General features: G+C 38.5%; 1 protein-coding gene across 1 annotated transcript in view; it reads right to left on the reverse strand.

The window, feature by feature from the left end:
- The window catches only part of NEK11 (NIMA related kinase 11), a 625,868-nt gene that overhangs the window by 144,212 nt on the left and 457,993 nt on the right, over window positions 1-23,663 (reverse strand). Inside the window, exon 13 of the mRNA XM_053714299.1 lies at window positions 14,620-14,765. Coding sequence (XP_053570274.1) covers window positions 14,620-14,765 — 146 coding nt within the window. The remainder of the gene's footprint in view (window positions 1-14,619; window positions 14,766-23,663) is intronic.

Consider the following 23,663-nt stretch of genomic DNA (forward strand, 5'->3'; position numbering starts at 1 on the left):
TATGAGTCCACGGCTTCATAATTTACTGTTGGGAACCAATACCCAAGCTAGAGGACACAGATAATTAGGGAGGGACAAGACAGGAAGACCTAAACAGAAGGCACCACCACTTGTAAAACCTTTCTCCCAGAAGTAACCTTAGCGAAGAAAAAGAACCAAATTTTAAAAATATATTTTTTTTAAAAAAAATAAGCAGAAAAAACTAAATTGCAGCCTTGCAATCTGTCCCACAGAGCTTCATTATTGAAGGCTCAAAAAGAGGAAACAGCCCTCGTGGAATGAGCTGTAATTCTCTCAGGAGGCTGCTAACCATCAGTTTCATAAACACAACAAATGATACTTCTTAACCATAAAAAGAAGCATCAGGAGCTTTCTGACCCTACGTCTTCCTGAGAAAACCACAAACTTCATAACATGCACAACATCCAGATTGTGCAACAAACGTTCCTTATGAGAATAAGGATTAGGACATAGAGAAGGAACAAGTTCCTGATTTATATGTCTATTTAGGAAGAGAACCCAACTTATTACAAAGAACCGCCTTATCAGCAAGAAAGATAAGGTAAGGCAAATCACACTACAACGCAGAGAGTTCCAAAACTCTCTCAGCATAAGAGATAACAAAAAGAAACAAAGCCTTCCAAGATCATAACTTAATATCTATGGAATGAAAAGGCCCAACTGGAGCCTGCTGCAAAAAACTTAGAACAATGATAAGACTCCAGGGAGGAGCAACAGACTTAAACACAGGCCTGATACTAACCCCGGCCTGACAAAAAGAAAGCACGTCTAGCACATCCGCCAGACGCTTGAGATAATGCAGAAATCCCTTCAGAAAACTGAACAACAAACCCTTCTGCAGAACTTCTTGGAAAAGGGAAAAAATTCCAAGAATCCTAACTCTACTCCAAGAGCAGCCCTTGGATTCACATCAATAAAGGTATTTACGCCATACTTTGAGGTAAACTTTCTAGTAACAGGCTAGGGAGCATGAATCATGGTCTAAATGACCAACTCAGAAAAAACACGCTTAGACAGAACTAAGCGTTCAATCTCCAAGCACTCCGCTACAGAGAAACAAAATCTGGAAGAAGGAATGGACCCTGAGTCCTTCCTCAGAGGCAGCCCCCAATGTGTAAGAGAGGACATCTTCACTAGGTCAGCATACCAGGTTCTGCGAAGTCACGCAGGAGCTATTAAAAGTACTGATGCTACCTCCTGTTTGATACGAGCAATGACTCGTAAAAAGAGAACAAACAGAGCAAACAGTAAAGACAAAAATCCAAATGAACCGTCAGATCAACTATCAGGGTGGCCTGCGGATCTCTTGACCTTAAACCGTACCTTGGAAGCTTGGCATTCTGCCGAGGCGCTATCAATCCAACTCCAGTCCCCCTATTTGAGGGTTAACCTGAAGAACACCTCCGGATGGAGCATCCACTCCCCAGGATGAGAATTCTATCTGCTTGGGAAGCCCTCTTCCCAGATGTCCACTTCTAGAAAGTGGATGGCAGATAGATAGCGAATGTGAGCTACCGCCCACCGAACAAAGCTGAGCCACCTCCTTCATGGCTAAGGAACCCCTAGTTTCTCCCCGAGCCACTGAGGTGAAATCTTCTGACTGGAACCTGAAAAACCTGCTAAGGACAACTGAGGACAAACCCTCAGAGCATTGAAAATCCCTCTCCACTCTAAGATATTGATGGAGTACAAACTCCTCATGAGTCCAAACCCTTGTAGCAGGAACAAGGAAAATCTTCCCCATATTCCCTTCCCATCCAAGGGAACGAGAAAAGACAAGACCCTCTTGAAAGAGAGATTGCTCAGAGAAAACATGGTACCTGAACCCGAATGTAGTCCAGTAAAAAACCTTTTGAAACTCCCCGAGATCTGAAAGAGCCTTTGCAGGAAGGGGAATCTCAGGAACTTGAGAAGATGCCTTAGAAAGGAAACATGAAAATACACATCCTCCAGGTCTATGTTCGACATGAACAGACCCTCTAGAACCAAAGAAGAATGAAATTCTATTTGAAGGACGGAACTCTGAGAATAAATACCTGGCCCCCGTTCCTCTATCGGAACTGGAACTATCACTCCCAGGGAGAAGGTTCCTGAACCCATTTCAAGAATACCTCTCATACCTGGACTGTAGATACTCCAGAAAGGAGAAATCAGCCCCTGGGAAGAAAGCTTAGATTGCTTTCCCCTGGACCAAGACTGCTCGGTTTACCATGAAGACCGGACTGCCCCAGCAGTAAGAGGAAAAATAAAAGACTTACTGCCAAAAGAAGATACCTAAGCTGCAAAATCTGCAGGCAAATACACTCCTCCAAGAGATTGAGAGGAACCGCAGGGCACTGCATGTGACGCCATAGAGGCTTGGGACGTTTAAGGAGAAAGCTGTGGCATAGCTTAAACAGCATCAACCTGAGAGACATGAAGATAGCACAATATATTTGCTATAAATTTGAAAATAAATTATTTAAAAATGAATACTGTCACTTTAAAAAAAAAAAGATATACCATTTAACAGGAGAAACCCAAATATAAATATATATAGGAACAGGCCCCTGTTCCATTCTTATACTGGATAAAGAAAATTCTCCAAAACCTTCTAATAGTAGAAAAGGTTTTAATGGAATCTTAAGCAAATAAATGCAAAATTAGCTATATGCATAAATAAATATATGAACAGACCCCTGCTCCAATCTTTCCTGCAATAACTAACCATAGAAGTTATGATTGCAAAGAAAAGAAAAAAATCATCATGCTTCTATATTAGCACATTGTTAAACAAAGGGTCTTTTCTCATTTCTGGTGTTTTTACATTGATTTCTTTCCTGCAATATCAGATAACAGTGGCATGTATAAAGTGTGATATCTCCCATAAGATACCTTACCTAAAACGAACAGAGAGTATCTCAATGCAATAACAAAGAAGGAGGTGGAGCCATTGTCCGTCGCGCAAACTAACTGTCAGGTAAAATGGAGCCCAAAAGAATTCCGTCTTTCAGCCCAGGGGATACACTCCTGAAAAAACCCATAACATGTACACTCAAGTTAGACACACTTTCACACTGTCTGTTGATCGCATCAAACGATAACATAAGTGCTCCCAAGTCACGACACAAACACCCGTTCTGCAATGCTGCAGAAAGACCTAATCTCAGATGAAATCTGCAAACAAGCCCAGCACCATCAAAAAATGAATAGTACAGAAATCAACTCTCTAAAACATACAGAGAGTATCTCATATCGTATGTCAAATAAAAATTCTAGCCTCATGAAGTTGGTTAACCCCTTCATTACCAACAAAGGGGAACCAGTCTCTCTCCAACCTATCACATGAAGCGCCTGCACACTGTCATCAATAATATCCTACTAGGATATATTTTGTCCCATTAACCTTTCCAGAATCTCTTAAAGTGCATAATGTCCCATACTTAGAAGACCCCACAGCACTTACCTGTATCTAGCCGTCCAGAAGGAGAACATCTTACCCATATGAGAGGACACATTCTCCTCACAGAGACCTGTAGAAAAGGAAAGAACAGAGTAAACCTACTCTGGCTTTCTGTACTTGGGCAGCAAAAAAGTTAGGAAAACACAGCAAGGCCCACCTTACAAGTTCCTAGCTGCTTTAAAGCCATTACTGCCCTACTGAAGAGACTAATGTGGAGTACGGCTAGACCCAATCCTTGAAAACGGGGGAAGTACAGAGTAACCTACTCTGGCTTTCTAAAATAATAAAATCTTGATTGAAGTGAAATAAATCCAATTTTCTTCAGACACCAAAACTTCACCTCCTCCATGCACCAAGGCAAAGATAATGACTGGGGGTTGTGGGAAGGGAAGTGATACTTAACAGGTTTCCTGTGGCACTCTTTGCCTTCTCCTACTGGCCAGGAGTGATATTCCCAACAGTAAATGATGAAGCCGTGGACTCACAATATCTTAGGATAGAAACAGGAGATAAGAAGCAGCAGTCTTAACATCGCTGCTCCTTAACTCATACGCCGCCTATGAGGCTACGGATATAAATCTGCCCGCTCGTGTATGATCGTGTTGATTGACACCTCCTGCTAGCGGCCAATCTGCTAGCGAATCTGCAGGGGGCGGCATTGCACAAGCAGTTCCCCAGAAATGCCGACAGCGTATGAAGTGTTGTCTGGCGGACATGACTACAGCGGATCATGTTCGCCAGACATTGATAAATCGGCCCCATAGTCATTATAAAGTTTATTAAATTATTATAGTGAATTATTTGGAGATTTAACCATGTTAATTATAAAATTAAATGGACAATCTCACTGCAAGATTTGGAGACTCTGGAACTCTTAACTCCCACTCCCTAAAACGTGATAACACCCCCCTTTTTTTTCTCTCTGAAATTAACTCTACAAGCTCCCTACATGCTCCCTTAACCCCTTCACTGCTGGGCATATTACACGTGTGGTGCGCTGCGGCATTTAGCTGCCGTCTAATTACCTAAAAACAATGTCAAAGCAATATATGTTTGCTATTTCTAAACAAAGGGGATCCAAGAGAAGCATTTACAACCATTTGTGCCATAATTACACAAGTTGTTTGATCGCATTTGGCGTTGAAATGTTGGCATGAAATATACAAAAATGGGCCTAGATCAATACTTTGGGTTTTCTACTAAAAAAAAAATATATATACATGTGAAAGGATATTCAGGGATTCCTGAAAGATATCAGTGTTACAATGTAACTATCGCTAATTTTGAAAAATTAAATGAAATAGTTTGGAAATAGCAAAGTGCTACTTGTATTTATTGCCCTATAAATTGCAAAAAAAGCAAAGAACATGTAAACATTGGGTATTTCTAAACTCAGGACAAAATTTAGAAACTATTTAGCATGGGTGTTTTTGGTGGTTTTAGATGTATAACAGATTTTGGGGGTCAAAGTTGAAAAAAGTGTGTTGTTTTCCATTTTTCCATATTTTTTTTTACAGTAAATTATAAGATATGATGAAAATAATGGTATTTTTAGAAAGTCAATTTAATGGTGAGAAAAAACTGTATATAATATGTGTGGGTACAGTAAATGAGTAAGAGGAAAATTACAGCTAAACACAAACACTGCAGAAATGTAAAAATAGCCCTGGTCCCAAACGGTCAACAAATGGAAAAGTGGTCTGGTCATGAAGGGGTTAAATCTATTAACCCCTAAACCGCCAAAACCCACAACGTAAATAACTAATCACTAAGCCCCCTAACCTAACACCCCCTAAATTAACCCTATTACATAAATTAAATTAATTAAAATAGAAAACCTAATATTACTTTAAAAATAAAAAATACTAAGTTTAAATTAAGCAAAATTACAGAAAATAAAAAAGCTAAAATTACAGAAGATAAAAAAGTCTAACATTACAGAAAATTAGAAAAACAAAATTATCAAAAATAAAAACATTATACCTAATCCCTATGACAATAAAAAGCCCCCCAAAATAAAAACACCCCCTAATCTAATACTTAACTACCAATAGCCCTTAAAAGGGCCTTTTGTAGGGCAGTGTCCTAAAGAAATTAGCTCTTTTCCTTAAAAAACATACTAAGTCCCCCCTCTAACAGTAAACCCCCCACACACACCAAACCCCTCAAAATAAATAAACCTAACACTAAAAAACCTAAACTACCCATTGCCCCTAAAGGGGCATTAGTATGGGCATTGCCCTTATAAGGGCATTCAGCTCTTTTACTGCCCTTAAAAGGGCTTTCATCTCTTTTAAGAAGGCCCATAACCCTAATCTAAAAAAAAAAAAAACCCAACATTTTTTAAAAAGCCTACATCTAACCCCCAGGTTGGTACTCACAGTTCCTGAAGTCCGGCGGAGAAGGTCCTGTTCCAGGCAGTGAAGTATTTTTCCAAGCGGCAACCGGTTCCTGAAGTCTGTCGGTGAAGTCTTCTTCCAAGCAGCGACCGCTTCTATCTTGATCCAGGACCGCGGAACTGAAGACCGGCGACCGTGGAACTGAACACCGGCGACCGCGGAGCCATGGAGCATGGAGGATCCTCTTTGTACGATCTCTGTCGTACACTGAATAGTAAAGGTACGCAATTAAAAATGGCATCCCTTGAATTCTTATTGGCTGATTTGATTCTTTAAATTCAAATCAGCCAATAGGATGAGAGCTACTGAAATTCTATTGGCTGTTCAAATTTTGTTTTTTATTTTCTGTAATGTTAGACTTTTTTATTTTCTGTAATTTTAGCTTTTTATTTTTTGTAATTTTAGCTCAATTTAAACTTACGGCTAGATTTAGAGTTTGGCGGCCAAAGGGGTGCGTTAGCTACGCGTGCTTTTTTTCCCCCGCACCTTTTAAATACCGCTGGTATTTAGAGTTCACAGAATGGCTGGGTTTTCAGTGTGTTAGGCTCCAAAAAGGGAGCATAGAGCATAATTTAACGCCACTGCAACTCTAAATTCCAGCGGTGCTTACGGACGCGGCCAGCTTCAAAAACATGCTCGTGCACGATTCCCCCATAGAAAACAATGGGTCCATTTGAGCTGAAAAAAAACCTAACACCTGCAAAAAAGCAGCGTTCAGCTCCTAACGCAGCCCTATTGTTTTCTATGGGGAATCACTTCCTAAGTCTGCACCTAACACCCTAACATGAACCCCGAGTCTAAACACCCCTAACCTTCCACTTATTAACCCCTAATCTGCTGCCCCCGCTATCGCTGACACCTGCATATTTTTTTTAACCCCTAATCTGCCGCTCCGTAAACCGCCGCTACCTACATTATCCCTGTGTACCCCTAATCTGCTGCCCCTAAAACCGCCGACCCCTATATTATATTTATTAACCCCTAATCTGCCGAGCGGACCGCACCGCTACTATAATAAAGTTATTAACCCTTAATCCGCCTCACTCCCGCCTCAATAACCCTATAATAAATAGTATTGACCCCTAATCTGCCCTCCCTAACATCGCCGACACCTAACTTCAATTATTAACCCCTAATCTGCCAACCGAATCTCGCCGCTACTGTAATAAATGGATTAACCCCTAAAGCTAAGTCTAACCCTAACCCTAACACCCCCCTAAATTAAATATAATTTAAATCTAATGAAATAAATTAACTCTTATTAAATAAATTATTCCTATTTAAAGCTAAATACTTACCTGTAAAATAAACCCTAATATAGCTACAATATAAATTATAATTATATTATAGCTATTTTAGGATTTATATTTATTTTACAGGTAACTTTGTATTTATTTTAACCAGGTACAATAGCTATTAAATAGTTAAGAACTATTTAATAGCTAAAATAGTTAAAATAATTACAAAATTACCTGTAAAATAAATCCTAACCTAAGTTACAATTAAACCTAACACTACACTATCAATAAATTAATTAAATAAACTACCTACAATTATCTACAATTAAACCTAACACTACACTATCAATAAATTAATTAAATAAAATACCTACAATTATCTACAATTAAACCTAACACTACACTATCAATAAATTAATTAAATACAATATCTACAAATAAATACAATGAAATAAACTAACTAAAGTACAAAAAATAAAAAAGAACTAAGTTACAAAAAATTATTTTTTTTTAAAAAACATTAGAAAAATATTACAACAATTTTAAACTAATTACACCTACTCTAAGACCCCTAATAAAATAACAAAGCCCCCCAAAATAAAAAAATGCCCTACCCTATTCTAAATTAAAAAAGTTCAAAGCTCTTTTACCTTACCAGCCCTGAAAAGGGCCCTTTGCGGGGCATGCCCCAAAGAATTCATCTCTTTTGCCTGTAAAAAAAACACATACAATACCCCCCCTAACATTACAACCCACCACCCACATACCCCTAATCTAACCCAAACCCCCCTTAAATAAACCTAACACTAAGCCTCTGAAGATCTTCCTACCTTATCTTCACCATGCCAGGTTCACCGATCCGTCCTCGGAAGTCTTGATCCAAGCCTCGTAAGTGTTGATCCAAGCCCAAGCGGGGGGCTGAAGAGTGACGTCCATCCTCGGGCTGAAGTCTGGATCCAAGCGGCGGCTGAAGAAATCCATCATCGGGCTGAAGTCGGAAGTCCATCATCGGGATGAAGTCTTCTATCAGCCAATCGGAATTAAGGTAGGAAAATTCTGATTGGCTGATGGATTCAGCCAATCAGATTGAGCTCGCATTCTATTGGCTGATCGGAACAGCCAATAGAATGCGAGCTCAATCTGATTGGCTGATCGGATCAGCCAATCGGATTGAACTTGAATCTGATTGGCTGATTCCATCAGCCAATCAGAATTTTCCTACCTTAATTCCGATTGGCTGATAGAATCCTATCAGCCAATCGGAATTCGACGGACGCCATCTTGGATGACGTCATTTAAAGGAACCGTCATTCGGCTAGTAGGGCATTTTTTTATTTTGGGGGGCTTTGTTATTTTATTAGGGGGCTTAGAGTAGGTGTAATTAGTTTAAAATTGTTGTAATATTTTTCTAATGTTTGTAAATATTTTTTATTTTTTGTAACTTAGTTCTTTTTTATTTTTTGTAGTTATTTGTAGGTATTTTATTTAATTAATTTATTGATAGTGTAGTGTTAGGTTTAATTGTAGATAATTGTAGGTATTTTATTTAATTAATTTATTGATAGTGTAGTGTTAGATTTAATTGTAACTTAGGTTAGGATTTATTTTACAGGTAATTTTGTAATTATTTTAACTAGGTAACTATTAAATAGTTATTAACTATTTAATAGCTATTGTACCTGGTTAAAATAAATACAAAGTTGCCTGTAAAATAAATATTAATCCTAAAATAGCTACAATATAATTATTATTTATATTGTAGCTATATTAGGGTTTATTTTACAGGTAAGTATTTAGATTTAAATAGGAATAATTTATTTAATAAGAGTTAATTTATTTTGTTAGAATAAAATTATATTTAGCTTAGGGGGGTGTTAGGGTTAGGGTTAGAATTAGCTTTAGGGGTTAAAAATTTTATTAGAGTAGCGGTGAGCTCCGATCGGCAGATTAGGGGTTAATACTTGAAGTTAGGTGTCGGCGATGTTAGGGAGGGCAGATTAGGGGTTAATACTATTTATTATAGGGTTATTGAGGCGGGAGTGAGGCGGATTAGGGGTTAATAACTTTATTATAGTAGCGGTGCGGTCCGCTCGGCAGATTAGGGGTTAATAAGTGTAGGCAGGTGGAGGCGATGTTGAGGGGGGCAGATTAGGGGTTAATAAATATAATATAGGGGTCGGCGGTGTTAGGCGCAGCAGATTAGTGGTACATAGCTATAATGTAGGTGGCAGCGGTGTATGGAGCGGCAGATTAGGGGTTAATAATAATATGCAGGGGTCAGCGATAGCGGGGGCGGCAGATTAGGGGTTAATAAATATAATATAGGGGTCGGCGGTGTTAGGGGCAGCAGATTAGGGGTTCATAGGGATAATGTAGGTGGCAGCGGTGTGCGGTCGGCAGATTAGGGGTTAAAAAATTTTAATAGAGTGGCGACGATGTGGGGGGACCTCGGTTTAGGGGTACATAGGTAGTTTATGGGTGTTAGTGTACTTTAGAGCACAGTAGTTAAGAGCTTTATAAACCGGCGTTAGCCCAGAAAGCTCTTAACTACTGTTTTTTTTCTGCGGCTGGAGTTTTGTCGTTAGATTTCTAACGCTCACTTCAGACACGACTCTAAATACCGGCGTTAGAAAGATCCAATTGAAAAGATAGGATACGCAAATGGCGTAGGGGGATCTGCGGTATGGAAAAGTCGCGGCTGGAAAGTGAGCGTTAGACCCTTTAATGACTGGCTCCAAATACCAGAGGGCGGTAAAAAGCAGCGTTAGGAGCCTCTAACGCTGGTTTTGACGGCTACCGCCCAACTCTAAATCTAGGCCTTAGTATTTTTTATTTTAAAAGTAATGTTAGGTTTTTTATTTTAATTGTAATTTAGTTTTATTTTAATTTATGTAATGGGGATAATTTAGAGGGTGTTAGGTTAGGGGGCTTAGTGATTAGTTATTTGCGTTGTGGGCTTTGGCAGTTTAGGGGTTAATAGATTTATTAGCATTATTGCGTTGTGTGGGTTTGGCGGATTAGGGATTAATAGTTTTAATAGGTAGTTTGCGATGCTGGGGTTGGCGAATTTAGGGGTTAATACTTTTATTAGGTAGATTGCGATGTGGGTGAATTGCGGATTAGGGGTTAATAGTTTAATTAGGCATATTGCTTCATGGGGGTTGTCGGTTTAGGGGTTATTATTTTTTATTATTAGTTCCGATGTGGGTTTGATGGCGGATATAGGGGTTTTATGTGTCGGGTTTATTTTTGGGAGGCGTGTTAGACTTTTACAGGAGATTTTATGTTTTTTTTAATTTTCTTAGGCTCAGACAGTTTCTAAAGTGCCGTAAATCACTGGCGACTCCAGAAATTTGTATTAAGCTCATTTCTGGACATTGCTAGTTTCTCCGACTTACGGCACTTTATGAACTGCCGGCGGGGTTTATATAATACCCCGATGTGCGAGGTGAAATTACGGGCGGCGTGGGCTTCATCGCTTGCCCTGAAGCCTGCGCCGTATATGTAATCTCGCCCCAAGAAAGGAACTAAATCCCCTATTACAGGCAATACTTTGCTAGCAAGTGGTTTACATCCCTGTAACAGCGAAGTGTTTTTGCAAGATTGGAAATGGGACACGTTAACAATCTTAAGTGAAGTAAATAGCACATAGAATGACTGGGCCATGCATTATTTAGGTGACTGTGCTATATTGATGAATTTCTCAAAGTCACTCCCCACTGCAGAGATGACAGTTCATCAATAACCCACTGTGACTCTATAGACAGCAAATCACTCATTAGCTATTCGCATGGCACCAGAAGAATAGAAGGGATCCCTCACATCTCTATACTTTTCTGTCAAATTTTAACCTAGAAATGTCATTTAAGATATTGTTAAGGGTATTTAACTGTAGCTAAACCAAACGTACTATGACATAATGTTTTCTTTGCTGTATAAATCAGTACAACATTTAGCAAACCTACATTAAATTGGATTTTTTTAAAAATACACACAAATAAAGAAGTATATATATAAAACAATTTAACCTGATATATATAGTAGCATAAAATAGAATAAAACCATTTTTAAAGAAGACCATTAATAACATATATATATATAGACACAGCATATTTTAAAGCAACTAATGATGGTCTATTGTTCTTTTGCTGTTGTGTTGTTTTGTCTTTTCCTGCACTTGCATCATTTGATAAAAAATAAGCCATCTCACTGTGTTACTTGTACCTGCTTTAATTAATACAAAATCCTGGATTATATCTCTGTAAATAAACGATGCAGGGACAAGGAACATGGCTTGCTTATTCCAAATAATATGCATATGTCTATATCATGCTGCCCCTCACATGGCTCCTCCTAACTGCCCTAGGCTGCCCCTCACATGGCTCTTCCTAATTGCCCCAGTTGCCCCTCACATGGCTCCTCCTAACTGCCCCAGCTGCCCCACACATAGCTCCTCCTAACTGCCCCAGCTGCCCATCACATGGCTCCTCCTAACTGCCCCAGCTGCCCCTCACATAGCTCCTCCTAACTGCCCCAGCTGCCCCTCACATGGCTCCTCCTAACTGCCCTAGGCTGCCCCTCACATGGCTCCTCCTAAATGCCCCAGCTCACCGGTACAAACACACAGGCAGGTACACATACACAGGCAGGTACACACACACACATGCAAGTACACACATACACAGGCAGGTACACATACACAGGCAGGTACACACACAGGCAGGTACACACATACACAGGCAGGTACACACACACACAGGTATGTACACACACAGGCAGGTACACTACACACACACCCCAGCTCACAGGTACACACACACAGGCAGGTAAACATACACAGACAGGTACACACACTTAGGCAGATACACACACACAGGAGATATATACACACACACACACACACAGGCAGGTACACACACAGGCAGGTACACACACACACGGGCAGATACACACACACACGGGCAGTTACACACACACAGGCAGATATATACACACACACAGACACAGGCAGGTACACACACACAGGCAGGTACACACACACAGGCAGGTACACATACACAGGCAGGTACACACACACAGGCAGGTACACACACACAGGCAGATATATACACACACAAACAGACACAGGCAGGTACACACACACAGGCAGGTTCACATACACAGGCAGGTACACACACAGGCAGATATATACACACACAAACGGACACAGGCAGGTACACACACACAGGCAGGTGTACACACACAGACAGGTACACACACACAGGCAGGTACACACACAGACAGGTACACATACACAGACAGGTACACACACACAGGCAGATACACACACACAGGAGATATATACACACACACACACAGGCAGGTACACACACAGGCAGGCAGATACACACACACAGGCAGGTACACACACAGGCAGGTACACACACACAGGCAGATATATGCACACACACAAACAGGCAGGTACACACACACAGGCAAGTACACACACACAGGCAGGTAAACATACACAGGCAGGTACACACACACACAGGCAGGTACACACACAGGCAGGTACACACACACAGGCAGATATATACACACACACAGGCAGGTACACACACACAGGCAGATACACACACACACAGGCAAGTTCACACACACAAAAGCCAAATACCTTTTCAGTATCAAATCAATGATGGATTGTGATCGACCACTTAGATAGCAAAAGTCTGATCACAGTTAAAATCATTCCTATATTCTCAAAAAACATAATAAAGTTATAATAATAGGAGAAGATAGATTATAATTAGTCGCCAAAACTAAAGCTAAAACAAAGGTCTTCAGTTGCATATGAACCTAAAAGCTTATCAACATGAGTCAGGAACCCCTTTTAGTGTACAACATCATTTTTAAATATGTTCTGTACTTGACTCTTGCAGTCCATTTTAGGTTTTAATAATATTTGTTCACAAACAAGCCATGTGTGAAAATGGATGAGAAAGAGTCTTGCAAAAGACCTATCATGGGCCGAAACGCGTTGACCGACTGGTAAGCCTTATTCCTTTACTTCTTTGATTTTAGTACGTTATTGCGCTATGTTTTTTTATTTATTTCTTTTAGGTTGAGGATGGTCCATTCATCAGTTGCTGATTCATAAGCACTCACTTCGTATGAGCAGCATCCTCTCCTTACAAATCACAGTATCTGCTTTTACATCCCACTGAGCTACAAGTCACCCTACCATCAGATTTCTTTCAACTTTATTCCTCAATATATATACTTTTTCCACACTAGTATTTTTTCACACTAGTAATTATATATTTTTTACTCTACTATTTTTAAACTAGTATTTTTTTCCACACCAGCATTTGACTATTTTTTTCACTGGAATTTTTTCACTAAACCTTTTTCACTTAGGATTTTTTTCATCACCATTTTCACTGAGGATTTATTTTCAGTTTGGAAAGTTTTTACACTAAGGATTATTATTTTCAGGTACCTTTACTCCTTTTATATATGTAATTTTTTCACGGATGAACTGAACCACTTTCATCAACTTTTATGGGACATTTATCCTCAAGACTATTTGCTAGACTTTAACCATTTGTGGGGAATTAGCATCCCTCACAGGGCTTATTTTATTTTATTTGTTTTTTGATTGTATTTCTTTCTGTGTGATTGTATTTTTGTATTTTGATATACTGCAATTGATCTCACACTGTACTCTTACCGTATTGTTTTTAATTTCCTGTATTTTGTTTTTAGCATGGATCTATGATTTTTTTAACCTTGTTGTATTAAAGTAATTTTAAACACACCGCACTTTCAATTTTCACTTTGCTATATCCCTTGCCTCCGTGGGTAGGTGCCTGGGGTCTTATCTGTATTCCATGTGTGAAAATGGTCTTCTATAGATGACTCATTGGGGTCGATTTATTGCGGCCCGAATAGGGCCGTATACCCCTGTCCTAAGACCGCTGTTCCTTAACTCGTCTGGGGTGGCGGACAGCAATCTGCCCGATCGTATACAATCGTGTTGATTTACACCCCCTGCTAGCGGATCTGCAGAGGGCGGCATTGCACAAGCAGTTCACCAGAACTTCTTGTGCAATGATAAATGCAGAAAGCCATTCGGCCCTTGATAAATCAGCCCCTATGCCTCTGCCATATGCATTTTGAACCACAGATAATTCATGTGTTTGACTATCCTCTTGTTTTTAAATAGAGCTAAAAGCTCATTAGCCTTTTTTTCCTCAGTTTGAAACATTTAGGATTGGTACAATTAAACTAACTCCCAGCAGTGCATTGCTGCTCTGAAGCTGACTTTAACTATGTGTTTTTAACCCTATTGCAAGCAACAGTGCAACAATAAAATGCTCTAACGCATTAGAGCATTTTCATGTTGCACTTTTATGTCCCTTTAAATGTATTGTTTCCAACTTGTAGCATCACATGATAACTGCTAAAGTCCCTTTTTTGTTATCTTTGGGTATAGAAAAGTTAAAATATTGATTGTGAAAGTCTTCAGACGGTTACACACCTGCTGAAAAGTTATTTGGGTTTCATACGACTCCTCATCACATTCGCCTGTTTCTTCTTCTTTAAATTCGACGTCACTATCTTCAGTGCAGGAGTCAAAATCCTCCTCATAATACTCCTCAGCTACACACGGGTCATCTGGAATTTCTTTAAAAATAGGAAAGTATAAAAATATTTGTCTAAAATAAAAAGTAATTAATCTTATTTTTTTAATATTATACTTTTTTTTTCCTCCATAATTCTTTATTTATACAGAATATAAATATTTACATTTTGGAAATACTCTTTGAAAACAATGATATGCGACAAGCAGTAGTTTACTAGTTTCCAAAACCCCTAGTGCAACGCATTTTTACCTTGAGGAACGGTAAATAGAAAGCTTTCAGTAATTTGTCAGGGAATCATTAATCAGCTGAATAACAAACTACAGACTCAATGTAAAACCTAACTTTCAAACAACTTATTTTTATTAAAAGGGACATGAAACCCAAAATTACAATTTTAAAAAAGTTTCCAATTTATTTTTTTGTTTCATTGTATTTTTGGTTGAAAAGCATACCTAAGTATGTAAAGTGCAAGTGTCTAAGCACTGCATGGCAACAAACACCTATCATTCATACCGTATAACTAGGGTTGCCACCTCAGACATATGTTCCTGGATACTTATGAGTTACACATGCTGCTGGGTGTGCAGAGGGGAACATGAATTGCACCCCTGGACAGCACACAAATAGTGATCTGGGACAGCACTATTCATGTTCCTCCCTGCACACCCTGCAACATGTGTAACTCATAAGTGTCCAGGAAAACATGTCTGAGGTGGCAACCCTACGTATAACACTGCTAAAAGTACTCTTGCAAAACTGCTACTATATAGTGCTCCAGAAATGCGCACGCTCCTTAGTATGTATACCTGCTTTTCAACAAAAGATTACAAGCAAACAAGCCCAATTTGGTAACAGAAGTGTATATATATATTTATATATATTTATATAATATATATATATATATTTTATTTTTTTAATTGCATGTTCTATATGAATCACAAAAGAAAAAAAATGAGACAGAAGAGCTAGCACCGTAGGATTTATGTTGTTTTTTTAATTATTATTTTTATTGATGATACAAAGAAAAACAATGAAATAATAGACATCTTAAAACAACGTACAACAAGGTCACCAGTCTAGCAACTGCTATCAAGATATTTAAATAAATCTTAGCAAGTATAGCGTATAATTGATGGTCTAACATAGTAAACGCCCTCAATCAAAAGTCCTAGGAATGGAATTGTAAACCGAAATACATACAGATATATCCTGTTTTAAACACTGAAACAAGTTACTAGTAAGCAATGTAACAATGTATTGTCATGTGACGACTGTGCTACCAGAATGCTACTGCTGATAGTGATTAGATGGTTTCATTTAAAACAGGTGATAATCTGTATTTTCCTTTGTAATCAAATGCATTTACTAAAAAAAAAAATTTAAAACCCAATTTTTTTTTTTTTAGAATTTAGGTAGAAAATATAATTTTAAACAACTTTCCATTTTACGTCAATTATCAAATTTGCTTCATTCTCTTGGTATGCTTTGTTGAGGGAGCAGCATTGCACTACTGGTTTCTGACTGAATACATGGGTGAGCAAATGACAATTGGTATACATATGCAGCCACCAATCAGCAGCTAGAACCTAGGTTCTTTGCTGCTCCTGAGCTTTCCTAGATAAACCTTTTAGCAAAGGATAAAAAGAAAAGGAAGCAAATTAAATATTAGAAGTCAATTGGAAAGTTGTTTAAAATATGTATGTTTTGTCTAAATCATGAATGTGTAATTATGACTTTACTGTCCCAAGCTGCCTGTTTTCTCAATCCAAGTGAAACCGAAAGGTATTTTTTGTTATAAATGTATAGTATATATCAGCAATTAATAGCTGCATGGCAAAATAACAGTTTTTTAAAATTTAAAACAGTCAAAAAAAATTCTAGCATAATTGGTTTTGAAGTCAAGGGACAAACCCTTTGAAAAGCCTTTTAAGAATGTTTATCTTATCTCCACTGCTATAGTTAGAACAGGTTAATGATAATGTTTTTTGTTTTTATTTGTTTATTCTACAAAGTTTATTTTGATTGAGTATAACATGGACCCATTAATGTAACACACATTTATTTTATAATGTATTGTCAAATATTTTACAAATCAATTTAATCTGATAGAAAATCCTATATTTCCGGATATAATGCATTGCCATTTAGTACATGATTATTGTTTGTTGTTTTGTGCATCTATACAGAGTACGTCTTGCTTTAGTTTTTAAATAGCAGATAAAGAAGTATTCATGTTATTGATCTTTTTAACCAAGACAGACAGGTCTTCTATTCTCTAAACCTCACAATTAGCAGCTGAGTAGTCAGGACTAGGGTTGCCACCTCTGCCATGTTTTCCTGGACACTTATGAGTTACACATGCTGCAGGGTGTGCAGGGAGGAACATGAATAGTGCTGTCTAGGGTCACTATTTTTTGCTGTCCAGCAGCACAATGCATGTTTCCCTCTGAACACCGTGCAGCATGTGTAACTCATAAGTGTCCAGGAAAACATGGTTGAGGTGGCAAACCTAGTCAGGACACTCTCCCTTACAATTTCTCATATCATGACTGGCAAAAGTCCTGTTAAAGGGACATTAAACACTAAATACATGCTAGATAGAATGATGCATTCAAAGAAAAGATTAGTCCATGACTAACATGTAGATGTATTTTTTAAAGTTTCATTAGTTGTTTAAAAAGTGACAAAATAAGTGTAAAGTTTTAGTGTCTATAAAACACTGGGAGCTGCCATGTTGTAACTTGTGTTACCTTCTCTGCTGTGGCCAATTAGAGACAGCTATAAATAGGTCACTAGAGTGTGCAGCCAATGGTTGTGCTGGATTTAACAGTGTTCTGCACTTGCATTTCTAACAGGAACTGAAAAGCTCACAATTTCAGAATGGAATTACAGGCAAAGAGGACAAAATAAATAATGAAAGTATATTGCAGAGTTGTTTTATATATACAATTAAACTCCTAATTCAGGGCACTGGTGTTAAATAGGGCACAAAGTATAGAAATGACCGGTGGTTAAGTACATTTTAAATTTATAAATAGAAAAAAAAAGTACTTATAATTAGCTCTCTTGCCTCTAAAAATTATTCGGCTAGATTATGAGTTTTGCGTTATGAGTGAAAAAGCAGCGTTATGGCTCTTTTTTTACTACCGCCGGTATTACGAGTCTTGCAGGTATAGCTGTACCGCACACTTTTTTGGCCGTAACGCAACGTAACTACTGCAGCTTTCAAAAAGTCCTTTTTCAATGGGACTTCCATAGCACCGGTATTACGAGTTTGCCTGTCCAGCCAAAAAGTGAGCGGTACAGCCTATACCGTCAAGATCCGTACCGTAAACTGAAAGTTAGTAGTTATGGGTTTTACGTTACAAAGCCGTAACATAAAACTCATAACTAAAGTGCTAAAAAGTACACTAACACCCATAAACTACCTATTAACCCCTAAACCGAGGCCCTCCCACATCACAAACACTAAAATAAAATTATGAACCCCTAATCTGCCGCTCCCGACATCTCCTCCACTATAATAAACATATTAACCCCTAAACCGCCGCACTCCCGCATCGCAAAAACACTAGTTAAATATCATAAACCCCTAATCTTCTGTCCCTAACATCGCCGCAACCTACATTACTGTTATTAACCCCTAATCTGCTGCCCCCAAAAATCGCCGCCACTATACTAAAGTTATTAACCCCTAAACCTAACCCTAAGTCTAACCCTAACCCTAACACCAACTAACTTTAACATAATTTAAATAAATCTAAATAAAAATTACAATTAATACCTAAATAATTCCTATTTAAAACTAAATACTTACCTGTAAAATAAACTCTAAGCTAGCTACAATATAACTAATAGTTACATTGTATCAATCTTAGGTTTTATTTTTATTTTACAGGTAAGTTTGTATTTATTTTAACTAGGTAGACTACTTAGTAAATAGTTATAAAATAAATACAAAGTTACATGTAAAATAAAACCTAACCTGAGTTACACTAAAACCTAACCTTACACTAAAATTAAATAAATTACATTAATTAAATACAATTAACTAAATTACAAAAAAATAAACACTAAATTACACAAAATAAAAAAGAAATTGTCAAATATTTAAACTAATTACACCTAATCTAATAGCCCTATCAAAATAAAAAAGCCTCCCCCAAAATAAAAAAAACCATAGCCTAAACTAAACTGCTAATAGCCCTTAAAAGGGCCTTTTGCTGGGCATTGCCCCAAAGAAATCAGTTATTTTACCTGTAAACAAAATACAAACAACCCCTAACAGTAAAACCCACCACCCACACAACCAAATCCCCCAAATAAAATCCTATCTAAAAAAAACTAAACTCCCCATTGCCCTGAAAAGGGCATTTGGATGGGCATTGCCCTTAAAAGGGCATTTAGCTCTTTTTCAGCCCAAACCCTAAGCTAAAACTAAAACCCACCCAATAAACCCTTAAAAAAAAACTAACACTAACCCCGAAGATGCCCTTACAGTTTTTGAAGACTGGACATCCATCCTCAACGAAGCCGGGAGAAATCTTCATCCAAGCGGCAAGAAGTGGTCCTCCAGATGGGCAGAAGTCTTCATCCAGATGGCATCTTCTATCTTCATCCTTCTGACACGGAGCGGCTCCATCTTCAAGACATCCGGCGTGGAGCATCCTCTTCTTCCAACGGCTCTTCAAGAATGAAGGTACCTGGCACCTTTTCCAAACTGTGGTAAAATAAAGTGGTACAAAACACGCTGAAGTGCTGTTTCAAAAGGTGTCCTCGTGAAGACTAACACCAGACAGGCTATAAAATGCCCTTGCAAAACATTCCCGCTAGCTCCGGTAGTTACTTGACAGTGTGAGCTCTTCTCACAACGCTGTTACGGTAGTGGGATAAACCACCTGGTCCACAACAGCAGAGAAGTTGGAGTGCTTCAAATACGCCCTATTAGACAAGTGCTCCGGGCATTTCCAAACGGTATACGGGTGAAGCGGGTAGCAAACAAGCCTTAATTACACCTGTTGTTTCCTGCGTGTGTGCGTCCACAGTAATGCATTCCTCCTACTAAAACTAGTAGTCAGGACTAGGGGAGATGTTGTGATGAGCCAACGATAGTTTCACCACTATGGCTTCATCTGGACTTGCCTATTGAACTTATAAACTGGATAGCTGCTATTAAATTCCAGCCTTCTCTATATGCAATGTTACAAGTGTTCTATACATGTGAGTAATATTTGTTTACATATATGTTGCATGTCACACATGAGCTATCTATTTCCCTGACGAAGGGGTGTGGCTAGATGTACATGCGTGCCAGGAGCTGAAAACAGCGATCAAACACTAAAGGTGTTTTTTGGGGAAAGGGTATATAAGGCTGCTGCCTCTATTTTCTAAATCAGACTCCCGGATGCCAGGTCACATCATCTGCCTGCATGTTGGTTGAATCTTTTTGAAAAAGGTGTCAGTCAGGCACCGAAACGTCATGGGACATTTTATGGAGATTTTACAATAAAAGCTAAGTTTTACAAAATCCAGTGAGTACTATCTTTACATTGAGACTGTGTTTATCCCTGATCCAATACCCTAGTAAATGTTTGCCCAAATTGGAGGATAGGAGTGCAGGCCCTTGCCTTGGAACTATATATATATATATATATATATATATATATATATATATACTGTATGGTTAGACAGGTAGGAACAGAACCACAAGAGGGCTGTGTCATAAATGCCGAAGGATTTTGGAGCAAAAGAGGGTGGTCAACAGTATCAAAAGCAGCAGACAGATCTAGGATGATTAGCAGCAAGAAGTGGCCTTTTGATTTTGCTGCAAGTAGGTTGTTGGTAACCATAACAATTGCTTTCTATGTTGAGTGTTGGGGGCGAAATCCAGATTGTAGTGGGTCAAGGAGGGAGTTTAATGTAAGGAAATGTAATAGACGTGCATCTACTAGTTTTCAAGATTTTTTGAGGCAAGGGGGAGTAGGGAAATAGTTGGATGGGGAGGTTGGATCGATTGAAGGTTTTTTGAGGATAGGTGTGACCAGTGCATGTTTTAGAGATGAGGGAAATATACCGGTGGTGAGGGAGAGGTTGAAAATGTGTGTGATTGTAGGGGTAAGGGTAGAAAAGAGGAAGGGGAGTTGCTGAGAGGGGATGGGATTGAGGGGACAGGTAGTAAGGTGAGAGCGCAGTATAAGGGCAGAAACTTCATCCTCAGTAACAGGGGCAAAAGAGCTGAATTTATTGGTGCAAGAGATAGCTCACGTGTGACATGCAACACATATGTAAACAAATATTACTCACATGTATAGCACACTTGTAACAATGCATATAGAGCAGGCTGGAATTGTTAGCAGATATCCAGCTAGCTGTTTGTCAGTTCAATATCTGTATCAAAACAAAAAATACACACACACAAAAATCTCTTTGCACAGTAAACTCACACTCCGTATTATCAAAGATATATAAAGAAAAACATATATGTGATGCACAAAGTAAAAAAAAAAATGTTTGATATATAATGGGAATTTAAAATACAAAGTTCTCAATTCCACTGAGCCGTAATTCGGTTTGCTGTCGGAAGCAATTCACAAATAATTTGCTTTACAAACCATGCTTTTTATCTAGCTATGCAGGATTCTAGATGTGAAGCAGAGACTCATACATGCTATGGTTTGTAAAGCAAATTATTTGTGAATGCTCTTCAAAAAGACAGTATTGACCGTTGAAACGCGTTGGGAAAAATAAAAAGCTGATTTTAATGAAAAAGCTGGGAAAATCTTTCTTTGAAAACACGAGGAGCTGTTTATCTCAATCTTTACTGTGAGTATCTACACTCTATATTACGGTGTATAGATACAATATTTCAGTGCCATATCTTTTCATTTTGAGGAAGCTGTGGAATATACCCCAGTGAATTGATTGGAAGCTTTGGTGAACAAGCGCCTCCTTCTATACACACACATCGATTGAACAGATTTTCGGAGAGACTATGGGAAGGTAGCGGTTCTAGAAACCAGAGGGGAGTAAATATCTGTATTGTATACCTATTTTTGTATTTCCATGTATAGGAATAGTTGTGCTTATTTTCTTATGGAAATATCAGTATGTATTTACATATAAAAATATATGCAAGCACATAGCTAAAGAATTCAAACTAGACCTATGCTTAGTACAGCTAGTACAGCATATTACATATATTAATAAAGTGGGAACTATAATTATAATAAAAATAGTATTTGCTATTGTTAAAAAATGTATTATAAATAAATGTATCTTTGTTTTTGTTTCTCTTTAGATGTGATCACAGGTAAGGAGAATAGATGTTAAACGTAAATTAGATAGTGTAATGTCGGGTTACCATAACAACTAATTGATTTTCAAGAAATCCAAAGATGGATGGAAGCGTTAACACAACGTTAACTTACATCTAAACAAAAAGAGTGACTGCACGCAATGCGCAACATATTTCAATGAAAACCTGGTACTAAAATGGAGCCGTAAATTACTTTTAGCTGTTGGCAACTTTAGTAGCTTACGGCTCCATTTTTAACAACTCAATGGAAGCAAGCCCAAAGTCTACAGTATTTTGATGTTTAATCACTATATTTTGTCTGCTGGCCTTTAGAGCCCTTCCTAAACTATATGGGCCAGGTGATCTAAAGCTTTCCGCTCTGGCGAGATGATCTATAAAAGTCTTGTTAGTACTGTGAGGTCCTTCAAAGAATTTTAGAAAGGCAAATTTTACCTTGAAAGCTGTTTATCTAGCTATGCAGGGTTCTGAATGTGAAGCAGAGACACATACATTACAATAACAGAATTTATGCTTACCTGATAAATTACTTTCTCCAACGGTGTGTCCGGTCCACGGCGTCATCCTTACTTGTGGGAATATCTCTTCCCCAACAGGAAATGGCAAAGAGTCCCAGCAAAGCTGGCCATATAGTCCCTCCTAGGCTCCGCCCACCCCAGTCATTCGACCGACGGACAGGAGGAAATATATAGGAGAAACCATATGGTACCGTGGTGACTGTAGTTAGAGAAAATAATTCATCAGACCTGATTAAAAAACCAGGGCGGGCCGTGGACCGGACACACCGTTGGAGAAAGTAATTTATCAGGTAAGCATAAATTCTGTTTTCTCCAACATTGGTGTGTCCGGTCCACGGCGTCATCCTTACTTGTGGGAACCACCTTCTCCCAAAAATAGCCTCCGAAGAAGCAAAAGTATCAAATTTGTAAAATTTGGCAAAAGTGTGCAGTGAAGACCAAGTCGCTGCCTTACATATCTGGTCAACAGAAGCCTCGTTCTTGAAGGCCCATGTGGAAGACACAGCCCTAGTGGAGTGAGCTGTGATTCTTTCAGGAGGCTGCCGTCCGGCAGTCTCATAAGCCAATAGGATGATGCTTTTAAGCCAAAAGGAAAGAGAGGTAGAAGTCGCTTTTTGACCTCTCCTTTTACCAGAATAGACAACAAACAAAGAAGATGTTTGTCTGAAATCTTTTGTAGCCTCTAAATAGAATTTTAGAGCACGGACTACGTCCAAATTGTGTAACAAACGTTCCTTCTTTGAAATTGGATTCGGACATAAAGAAGGTACAACTATCTCCTGGTTAATATTTTTGTTAGCAACAACCTTTGGAAGAAAACCAGGCTTAGTACGCAAAACCACCTTATCTGCATGGAACACCAGATAGGGCGGAGAACACTGCAGAGCAGATAACTCTGAAACTCTTCTAGCAGAAGAAATAGCAACCAAAAACAAAACTTTCCAAGATAGTAACTTAATATCTATGGAATGTAAAGGTTCAAACGAAACCCCTTGAAGAACTGAAAGAACTAGATTTAGACTCCAGGGAGGAGTCAAAGGTCTGTAAACAGGCTTGATCCTAACCAGAGCCTGAACAAATGCTTGAACATCTGGCACAGCTGCCAGTC

This window comes from Bombina bombina, chromosome 5, assembly GCF_027579735.1.
Source record: "Bombina bombina isolate aBomBom1 chromosome 5, aBomBom1.pri, whole genome shotgun sequence".
NCBI classification, from domain to species: Eukaryota; Metazoa; Chordata; class Amphibia; order Anura; family Bombinatoridae; genus Bombina; species Bombina bombina.